The sequence below is a fragment of the Oryza glaberrima genome, chromosome 3 (assembly GCF_000147395.1).
Source record: "Oryza glaberrima chromosome 3, OglaRS2, whole genome shotgun sequence".
Taxonomy (NCBI): domain Eukaryota; kingdom Viridiplantae; phylum Streptophyta; class Magnoliopsida; order Poales; family Poaceae; genus Oryza; species Oryza glaberrima.
This window is the reverse complement of record NC_068328.1, coordinates 29,622,311-29,632,616: the sequence shown is the minus strand read 5'-3', so window position 1 is coordinate 29,632,616 and position 10,306 is coordinate 29,622,311. Positions and strand designations below refer to the sequence as shown.

General features: G+C 49.9%; 2 protein-coding genes across 2 annotated transcripts; one reads left to right on the top strand and one right to left on the bottom strand.

Moving 5' to 3' along the window:
- Nucleotides 1–3,664: 3,664 nt before the first annotated feature.
- Nucleotides 3,665–5,613, top strand: LOC127766633 (glycerol-3-phosphate acyltransferase RAM2-like). Its single transcript, XM_052291741.1, has 2 exons — nt 3,665–4,672; nt 5,086–5,613. Exons 1-2 carry the CDS (start codon nt 3,665–3,667, stop codon nt 5,611–5,613), a joined length of 1,536 nt encoding a protein of 511 aa, XP_052147701.1.
- Nucleotides 5,614–5,842: 229 nt separating this feature from the next.
- On the bottom strand, nt 5,843–8,814 carry LOC127766632 (beta-fructofuranosidase, insoluble isoenzyme 3-like). The gene is made up of 3 exons (XM_052291739.1): nt 8,584–8,814; nt 6,781–8,177; nt 5,843–6,312 (listed from the first exon to the last, which is right to left on the bottom strand). The coding sequence occupies exons 1-3, from the start codon at nt 8,765–8,767 to the stop codon at nt 6,124–6,126; spliced, it is 1,770 nt and encodes a 589-aa protein (XP_052147699.1). The 5' UTR covers nt 8,768–8,814; the 3' UTR covers nt 5,843–6,123.
- Nucleotides 8,815–10,306: the final 1,492 nt, after the last annotated feature.

Below are 10,306 nucleotides of genomic sequence, written 5' to 3'. Positions count from 1 at the left end.
ATTTCGGTCCTACTACCAGGCCAATTTGCCCTAACAACTAGTTTTTGGTAGGAGTGGTTTTGAATACTAAGGGCGCTCACAATGCTCCTCCGTGGCATTCGGCTCCCCAGCGAATATTCGGTGCCATGTCCGCATGCATCGTGCCCTCCTGAAGTCTGCGTGACCAAACATGGTCATGCGTTCCTCAATCCAATCCAGGGCGAGTGGCGTGCGTAGCGAGAGGAGCAGACGAATTGTGGGGGTCTTGACCTCGCCACAGCTAGTTCGATCCCCTCCGCTCGAGAAAGGAGAGCATCGCTGGTATCGAGGTCTGTCTCCTAGATCTGCGCCGGATGCCGGTGGGGAGAGGGAAGAGGGGAATACTGCCACGGGGTGAAGGGAGAGGCGCCGTCGTCGTCGTCCTCGTCCATCGGAGAGAAGAGCGCTGGAGAGGGGAGAGGGAGAGGCACCAGGGTGAAGGCGGGAGAGGGAGGGGCGCTGACAGAAGGGGAGGAAGAGCGGCGTGAGCAGAGGGGCGTCGGCGTGGACATGGCTGACAGCGAGAGGGGCGGAGCTCGCCAGAGAGAGACAAAAGAAAGAAGGGAGAGAAAGGGAAACAGAGAGGAAGATGATGTGTCATACTGACATGTGGGGGAGCGGCGCGGGCAGAGAGGGGCGTCGGCGTGGACATGGATGACAACGAGAGGGGCGTCAGTATGACATGGGGCTTACAGCATGTCATATTGACATGTGGGCGGAGCTTGCGAGAGAGAGAGAAGAAAGAAGGGAGAGAAAAGGGGAAATAGAGAGGAAGATGACGTGTCATACTGACATGTGGGGCCCACGTAGGTTCCACGCTGACTCAGCTGCCACGTAGACCAAAACCAGGATCAAAACAGCCGAAGGATCTCAGGTGACCGGTTTTGTATAATTAAGAGACCCCGTATATCTGGTTTTGCGGTTCGATGACGTTTTTTATCTCGCTGACAAGTTGAGGGACCTTCGGTGCACTTTTTCCGCGAGAAAACAAGAGAGAAGTCACGTGTGTTCATCTGTCCATCCAGGATTAGTGCCATTCTTTTTTTTTCATGGGCTTTTTTTCTTTGATGGGCCAGCTAGGCCGCTTCACAATGCCACTTTGGGCTATGGGGTTTGGCTCATTTGGCTTGCAAGCTAGCTTGAGCTGGCTCGTTATATGAAACGAGCTAAAACTCTGGTTCAGCTCGTTAACAAATCCAAACGAGCCGAGCCGAGCCGAGCTAGACACGAGTCAAGTGAGCTAATAAGTCACGAGCTTTTCGTTTAGCCGTAGGTCCAATGCACCAAAATCTAATAGCACTATCTCAGCAGATCAGGCTCATCATGTAACTCCCATGGATAAAATCACTAGTGCTCCTGATGAGTCTGCATCCGAAGCAGTTAGCTTCCAATTCCGAAATTCAGTTCCAAGAGAAGATATAGCACTTGCTAAGAAAATGTGAAGGGAAAACACATAACAAAACTCACTGCAGATTGAAACTTAAGGTCGGCCCGTCCTTAAGGGCGTGCAACCTGTCTGCTCGCGCAGGGCCCCCATTTTTCGGGGGCACCCTAGGCCCGCCTTCATGCTCATTGGCCCAATGCACAGGAGCAGAAGGCCTGGTGGCTGGTGGGACTGTGGGAGCGTTCGCTCAATCAACAAGAGACGCCGCCGCACGCGCGACGGTTTGTTTTCCCTTTTTTCATATCGATCGCCCGTCTACTCGTCGTCTCGTCTGCCGTCGGCGGCTGCCTCGTCGCTGGTTGCTCACTCGCTGCTCTCGCCCAGGCGCAACATTACCCGCTCGACGACTCATTTCGTTGTTGTTGGCTGCCCGAAAGGCCCTGCCGGTGTGCTGCACCTGCTGCATCTCTGCACCACGGCACCAAGCCGGCCACCAACATAGCAGCGATCCAGCATTCCAGCAAGCACAAGCTGCACAATACAGCTGCACGCCTCATCTGGTGAGGGAATCAATTAATATTTAAATATTTTCCAATTTTAGTGTATAGGTTTATCTAGTAGATATTATAGTATGTACACTAAATTAAATTTTATTTTATTGTTTTCATGTTTTATGGAATACGTGCATGTTTATGTAGTATTTTAATTAGCTTTCAAATCATATTTAAAAATATGACTCCGGCTGTGAACAGCGGAAAAGGAAAAACAAATAGAAGGTCCAATTCAATCTCAGAAAGGATTATCCGATAACCGAACAACTGATGTTAATGTTTCCAATCAACACTAAAAGAATGACGCTTTTCAAGCGAAGATATATAAAAGACATATTTTTTTGTTCTATGTTATGTTGCTACAAAACATATCGTGGAGTATAATTTGCTATTGTTTTATTTCACCACTTAAATCTAGACAACTTTTAGATTTCGCACAGGGCTCCCTAATTCCACGGGACGGCCTGCTTGTTTTATCTATCTTCCCAATCTACTCTTTTCCTCTCGGTAGCAACTGTGACCGATGCAACAATCAAATGCATGCTGCTACAATAGCCCAGCTAGATGGGCAGGTGGGCACTTGTATAACCTGGTATAAAGATCAAACCACGTATAAAAGGGCTGCTACCACCTTGATCTTATTATACGGGCGGCTTTCATGCACGTACGTCGATTACTGATGTAGACCATATAAACATGGTGTACTAATGCTCGTAACAGCACGTAGCTTAGCCGCCCACTCAACTAGGGGTGAAAATGGCTTAGACCATATAAACAGAGTGTACTAATGCTCGTAACAGCACGCAGTTTGGCCGTCCACTCAACTAGGGGTGAAAACGCAGTCAAACTACTTTAAATTTAACTGATTCTATAGAAAAAAAAGTAATATTTACAACACCAGTATAGTTTCATTAAATCTATAGTGGAATAAATTTTCATAATATATTAGTCTTAGGTTAAAAATATTACTATTTTTTTCTATAAAATTAGTCAAACTTAGAATATTTTGATTTTGACTAAAGTCAAAAACATCTTATAACCTAAAACGGAGGGAGTATCTTCTATGCAATCTTAAGTTCTTCACATGACATTTAACAATATTCGGTTGCAACACACTGACATTTAGCTAGTACATCAAAAAAACCAATAACAACTGAAAACCGTACAGATTCTCTCTTTTTTAGGTTTTTTTTAGCTCCTCAAATAAATTGAAGCTTGTGGGATCGTTTATTACCGGGGGAGAGTGGTTGCCAATTATAATTTCTTAACCACGGTGCACCAAATCAAGCTTCTTAAATAATTACTCGGCCATCACCTTCAACCCAAGATAACAGAACTTAACTGCATGTAATAATTCAACATCATTCTAGTTCGTTGTCTCCAACCTAGCTTTTGTGGCGATGACGACCATGACAAAGTAGCTCACGCCATGTAAAACAACACTTCACCGGTGCATCCTATGACACCCTCCTTGGAAAAACAAAATTCAACGTAATATACTTGTGCTCTTTGTAGGCTTCTTCCCTCGGTTTCTTCTATGCAAAACGTCGGAAATATTTTTTTTGTTCACTGTTTTATTTGTTGTTGTTAAAAAAGGGGGGGGGGGGGGGGGGGTTAATGTCGCCTATATAAGCAGCCATTGTACAGTCCAAAACTTGCATGCAAAAAAAAAAAAACAAGAGAAAAGCATAGTAAAACACACTCGAAATTAATGGGGGACGCCACGATGATCGCGTCGCCGTTCCCGGCGGTGGAGAAGTGTTCGTCCAAGGACCGCGGCGGCGACACGATCGTCGCCGACCTCGACGGCACGCTGCTGTGCGGCCGGAGCTCGTTCCCGTACTTCGCGCACATGGCGTTCGAGACGGGGGGCGTCCTCCGGCTGCTGGCGCTGATCCTGCTGGCGCCGCTCGCCGGCGTGCTCTACTACCTGGTGTCCGAGTCGGCCGGCATCCAGGTGCTCATCTTCGCGTCCATGGCCGGCGCGAGGGTCGCCGACGTTGAGGCGGTGGCGCGCGCCGTGCTGCCCAAGTTCTACTGCTCCGACATCCACCCGGAGTCGTGGCGCGTGTTCTCGGCGTGCGGGCGCCGGTGCGTGCTCACCGCGAACCCGAGGATGATGGTGGAGGCGTTCTTGAAGGAGTACCTCGGCGCCGACATCGTCGTGGGCACGGAGCTCGTGGTCTGGCGTGGCCGCGCCACGGGGCTCGTCCGGAGCCCCGGCGTGCTCGTCGGCGAGAACAAGGCGGCCGCGCTCCGGGAGGCGTTCGGCGACGCCTCGCCGGAGATCGGCATCGGCGACCGGAGGACGGACTACCCGTTCATGAGGCTATGCAAGGAGGGGTACGTGGTGCCGGTGTCGCCGACACCGAGGCCCGTGCCGCGGGAGGAGCTCCCGAAGCCGGTGGTGTTCCACGACGGCCGCCTGGTCCAGAAGCCGTCGCCGGCGCTCGCGCTGCTCACCGTGCTCTGGATCCCCATCGGCTTCGTGCTCGCCTGCCTCCGCATCGCCGCCGGCGCGCTCCTCCCGATGAGCGTGGTGTACCACGCCTTCCGCGCCCTCGGCGTGCGCGTCACCGTCAAGGGCACCCCGCCGCCACCGGCCAGCCGCGAGACCGGCCAGTCCGGCGTGCTCTTCATCTGCTCCCACCGCACCCTCCTCGACCCCATCTTCCTCTCCACCGCCCTCGGCCGCCCCATCACCGCCGTCACCTACTCGGTAGTACACATGATCACACCACCACCAACTCCGGCGAGCAACTAGCTCACCAGCTAACTCGCCGGTGCATGGAATTTATATTAACTTTGGAATTTTTCTTTTTTTATATTAAAAACAAACTATTCTATAGCTTATTTTAGAAAGTTGAACATTTTAATCACGCCAGCCTGTGTCTAACATGGCAAAATGACACTGTCGTGTCAAGCGTGACAGTTTTGTTCTGCCACGTTACCTAGGGTGGTGTGGCAGGACAAACGCTGTTAGGCTAGCCAGACCTGTATGATGCCAACTCGGCTAACATGGTCAAAAAATTTAGACATTGATAATAAATCTTAGAAAGGTTTATTTTTAAATTTTAAAATTTAAGTTGTTCAAAATTTTAAAAATAAAAATCTTGGTGCGTGTCTGAACAGGTGTCGCGGTTGTCGGAGATATTGTCGCCGATCAGGACGGTGCGGCTGACGCGGGACAGGGCGGCGGACGCGGCGATGATCCGGCGGCTGCTGGCGGAGGGCGACCTGGTGATCTGCCCGGAGGGGACGACGTGCCGGGAGCCGTTCCTCCTCCGGTTCTCGGCGCTGTTTGCGGAGCTCACTGACGAGATCGTGCCGGTGGCGATGGAGAACCAGATGAGCATGTTCCACGGCACGACGGCGAGGGGGTGGAAGGCGCTGGACCCCTTCTACTTCTTCATGAACCCTAGCCCCGGATACGTGGTCACCTTCCTCAGCAAGCTCCCCGGCGAGCTCACCTGCAACGGCGGCGGCGGCGGCCGGAGCAGCCACGAGGTGGCCAACTACATCCAGAGGCTCATCGCCTCCACGCTCTCCTACGAGTGCACCAGCTTCACCAGGAAGGACAAGTACAGGGCGCTCGCCGGCAACGACGGCACCGTCGTGTCCAAGCCCAACATCGACGAGAAGAAGGCCATGGGATGTTAATCTCACTGGAGCTTAATTACGTGATTAATTAATCATCTTTGTTTAAGAAATGCCAATAATACAGGCTACGCGCGCGCGCCTCTGTTCTTGACTCCGGGGTGTTGATTTGGCGCGTGCACGTGTAATCACTTGTTGTGCTTGTGAATTGGTCTTGTTAACGACTTGAATTTTACTTTTGTGGAGGGTAAACGGCTTAATTTTGTCTGGATGCAAAAAAGTAAGCAACCAGGTCTATGTATAAGAAAAAAAATTACAAATCTAGTTACTAATATAAGTATTAAGTATAACTGATGTTTGCATGGACTAAATGCACACATTAGCAAGCAACCAGAACCAGGGCCTATGCATAAGAGAGAAAAAAATTATACAAATCTAGTTACTGGTATAATCATTAACTATAATTGACTGATATTTGTATATGGACAATGGACTAGTTGACGCTAAACCTAAATATATATATCTTCTTTTACTACGTGCAGATTTCGTGTCAGATTGAACCGGATCACCCGATCATGCATCTGTTGTGATCTTGGCCGAGCCCATGTCGTACGCGTTCAGGTTGGTGACCTTGACGTCCGACTCGCCGTTGTTGAACACGAAGAGGCGCGCCTTGTCGCCGACGGCCTTGGTCGGGTACACCCTTGCCAGGATCGCCGTCTTCCCGTGCCCTCCGAAGCTCTCCACCACCGAGTGATCAATCTGCATATCAAACCAAACAGCGTTAAACATCATTAGCAATTACAAGCAAATTACATTGGACGGGGATTTTCATCCCTCGATGAGACATCCCTCGTTATTTGTATGTCATCTAAATGGTTATTAATTTTTTTTAAAAAAAATTGACAATATAGATTAATATGAAATATATCACTCCACAAACATGCAAGACTAAATTTAACTTCTACAAGTTGCAAAAAAAGAATAAATTAAACCGAAAATAGTTATTGTACATTCACATCTATATTTATTATTTTTGTTACAACTTGTAGAAGTTAAATTTAAACTTGCATGTTTGTGTAGTGATATATTTTATATTAATTTATGTTACCAATTTTTTTAAAAAAATTTTATGACTATTTAGGTGGTATGCACGAAACGAGGGCCCCTTAGGATAAAATCACTTTTCCAATTACATTGATGAATCAACGAAAGAAAAAGATTAATTACCAGAGTTCGTAGGGAAATCTTGCCGGTGGGGGCGATGTCGACGTCGACGAAGCCGGCGTACGTTGGCTTGTAGAGTTGCTCGGCGTACGACGACCTGGACGGGTCGTTGCACATGAGGACGACGTGCTTCTTGCCGCCGCCGACGCGGGCAACGTCGGCGTCGTCGCGCTTGAACACGCTGAAGAACACGGCCGTCCTCTCCTTGAGCTCGTCGGAGGCGAGCACCCACAGGCCGAACGGGCCGACGCCGCCCCTGGCGTCCGCGCCGCGCGCCGCGCACACCGCCTGCGCGTCGGCGCCGCGCCACGCCGGGTCGAACGGCTCAGCCTTGTCGAGGTCCATCACCTGGAACGTCGCCTCCACGTCCACCTGCGCCGGCGTGGCGAGCCCGGACACCTCGAAGTAGTTCCCGCCGCCGCCGCCCCTGACGAGCTTGTCCGTGACGTTGACGTGGTTGCCGCGGAGGGACTCGATCTCGGCGACCGGCCACTGCATCAGCTGCTTGCCGTCGGGCGCCAGCCAGACCTTCCTCGGGATCGCCTGCACGCCGACCCAGCCCTTGCGGACGTCGTCGGCAGCGGAGTCCGACTCGTTGGTCCAGCCCCACAGCACGCGGCGGTGCCTCGCCGTGTCGAGGAACGTCTTGGACGCGTAGAAGTTGCCGTAGTCGTAGCGGAGCCCGTCGTCGCCGTCGGCGAGCGCCGCGTCCGGCACGTACGCGTCAGCGGCGTGGTCATACTCCCCGAACGTGTAGTACTCGTACCTCTTCAGGTCGAGGCTGACCTTGAGCACGTGCTTCACCTTCACGCCGCCGCCGCCGCCGACGCCGTGGGAGGTGACGACGGGGTAGAAGTCCGGGCACTCCCACATGCCGGTGTCGCCGGAGTGCAGCGCGCGGCGTGGCGCGGGCGCCCAGCGCTGGAAGTCGCGGCTGCGGTACAGCGCGGCGATGCCGCGGTGGTTGTCCTTGGTGCCGACCACCAGCCGCCACACGCCGTCGGGCCCCCGCCACGCCGTCGTCGGGTCGCGGAACGCGGTGGCGTTGACGCCGGCGTCGGGCGCGATGACGGGGTTGTAGCTTGGCTTGACCCACTCCCGGAGGTAAGGGTCGGAGGCGTCCCTGGGGTAGGCCACGTTCTGCACCTGCTGGCCGTCGGCGTCGATCCCCGTGTACATGATCGCCGGCGTGCCGTCCGGCAGCACGGTGGCGGAGCCCGACCAGCAGCCGTTCTCGTCGAACGGCGCCGTCGGGTAGATCGCCGGATCGAGCATTACCCAGTTGACAAGGTCCCTCGACACGGCGTGCGCCCACACGATGTTGCCCCACACCGCCGCCTCGGGGTTGTACTGGTAGAAGAGGTGATACACGCCCTTATAATACATTACGCCATTGGGATCTGTATTTACCCAAAGTCAATTACAGCAAAGTCAGTTCAGTTCCTCCCATCAAACGTGAAACTGTTAATAGCTCGAGTGGACGTCCCCCCGTTTATTGCATGTTATCTAAATAGTAATAAAAAAATTTGAACAAGATAAATCAATATGTAATATATCAATCCACAAATTGTAACAAAAATAACAAATAAAACTCAAATTATTACATGTATATTTGCAATTAAATTTGTTGTTTTGTTACAACTTGTAGAAGTTGAATTTGAACTTGCATGTTTGTGAAGTGATATATTACATATTGATCTATCTTGTTAATTTTTTTGATAATTTTTCATAACCATTATTGATATGCAATAAACAGGTGGACATCCACTCGAGCTATTAGAATCCATCTCCATACTATATTTGTACCGTTTATCCAGTGTTTGGGAGGCTGGAAGTGGAATCCGGAGCGCAGCGTGTCGTCGACGTTCTCGGGCTCAACCTCGACGGACTGGAGGTTGGGGAAGATGATGCGATGAGAAGCTTCCGTCGCGGGCAGCGATGAAACCAGTACCAGCAGCGAGTAGAGCAAGGCGCACGTCCGAACCCACATGACAACTGACGAGAAGTTTTTTCCAAATCTTTATACACTAGCTAGTAGTATCTCGCTTCTACACTAGCTACACACTGGCCATCATCCATTTTATACAGTGGTCGTGATCGGAACAGTAACGGATGAGTGTGCCGTTGGACTTGGAGGAAATCCTCCAACTCTCTTTGCGTTGTACAATTTTTTGCAGCAAATCACGGGACACGCTGCATGTACTAGACCTACCAAAGTAATTAATTTAGCAGCTAACTAACTAAGACTACCAGGGAAGTGATTAATTCAGCAACCAACTAATCACGAGGCACCTATGGATCGAATGCCCACGTCATCATACGTCATCATGCATACGTACATGCAAAACTTTCTAAGCGAACTTTAAAACTATTTTTCTCTTAAATTATTTATCCAAATCATGATCTGATGGCACCATTAAATCCGTTACAATTAAATATTTAAAACAAGACCACACATGGATATAATCTGATGAAAAAAAATATTTAGCTTATTATTAAATTATTTTTAATGTTGTACAATGTTCCACCAAGTAGATCGGAATTGTTTAACTAAGTAGATCGAAAATGTTTCAATTTTTTAAAAAAGCTGAAACACAACCAAATCCTACAACATATGTGTCAAGGTTATGGATACCACATACCTGATAGTAGTTGACTAAATCTCGGCAGGACCCACCACATACTATGTCTTATACGGAAACAACCTTCGGATATAGGAGGAGTTCCGGATAAGAAAAGACAACTAGAGTTCTACATGGAAACGACAAAGACTACTCGGATTGTATCCACATTGGTTTTCCTAGTTCTATTTGGACAAGGGGACACCTATGAGTATAAATACAAGGTCCCCTAGGAGGAGAGGGGACACAGAACAATAGATCAAGACATAAGATCAACATACGAGCCAACATGTGCCAAGACAAGACATCGGATATCAATTTCAGAGATAAGTATGGCTAGTCTCTTGCGGTGTCTACGGATACTGTCAGGAGAGACATAGCGTTGTTTTTTATCTCGCCGGATGCGGATTCGAGGAGGAAGGCTAGCCTGTTGTCGACTACGAGTCAACACTTTAGACCGCCAAGTCGACAACAGTTAGATATGCTACCCCAAATATTGTACTGATGTGATCATGGTGAATAAAAGCAACGACCGGCTTCGGCCAAAAGAAGTATGGTTATTACATGACAATTCAGGGGCCCGAACTTGTATAAAAATACTCGTCTCCATCTTTTTTACTACAATCTCGCATATATCCTAGTACCAACGTGTCAGGGTTATGGGTAAGGTATACCCTCTACCCTTCGATATACGTCACATATCGATATGGTACACTTGTGCGTATACGGACGTTTTCGGCATACGTTAAGGAAATTCATCACGGAGTTCACAAATGGAAGGAGTCCTACTCGGACAGAACTGGGTCATCATTGTATCGTGCCTGGTCCGATGTCTCCGAGTCCTACTGGAGACCAGTTGACCTGCGATATAAAAGGGACCCCCCGGGAGGACCTAAGGCATCGAATCT

Excerpts from the sequence above, each read along its gene's own strand:
- LOC127766633 (XM_052291741.1), top strand. The coding sequence starts at position 3,665 with ATGGGGGACGCCACGATGATCGCGTCGCCGTTCCCGGCGGTGGAGAAG. Across the intron at positions 4,673-5,085 it reads TCACCGCCGTCACCTACTCG|GTGTCGCGGTTGTCGGAGAT; the intron begins GTAGTACACATG and ends GTGTCTGAACAG.
- LOC127766632 (XM_052291739.1), bottom strand. The coding sequence starts at position 8,767 with ATGTGGGTTCGGACGTGCGCCTTGCTCTACTCGCTGCTGGTACTGGTT. Across the intron at positions 8,178-8,583 it reads TCCCAAACACTGGATAAACG|ATCCCAATGGCGTAATGTAT; the intron begins GTACAAATATAG and ends GGGTAAATACAG. Across the intron at positions 6,313-6,780 it reads AGATTTCCCTACGAACTCTG|ATTGATCACTCGGTGGTGGA; the intron begins GTAATTAATCTT and ends TTTGATATGCAG.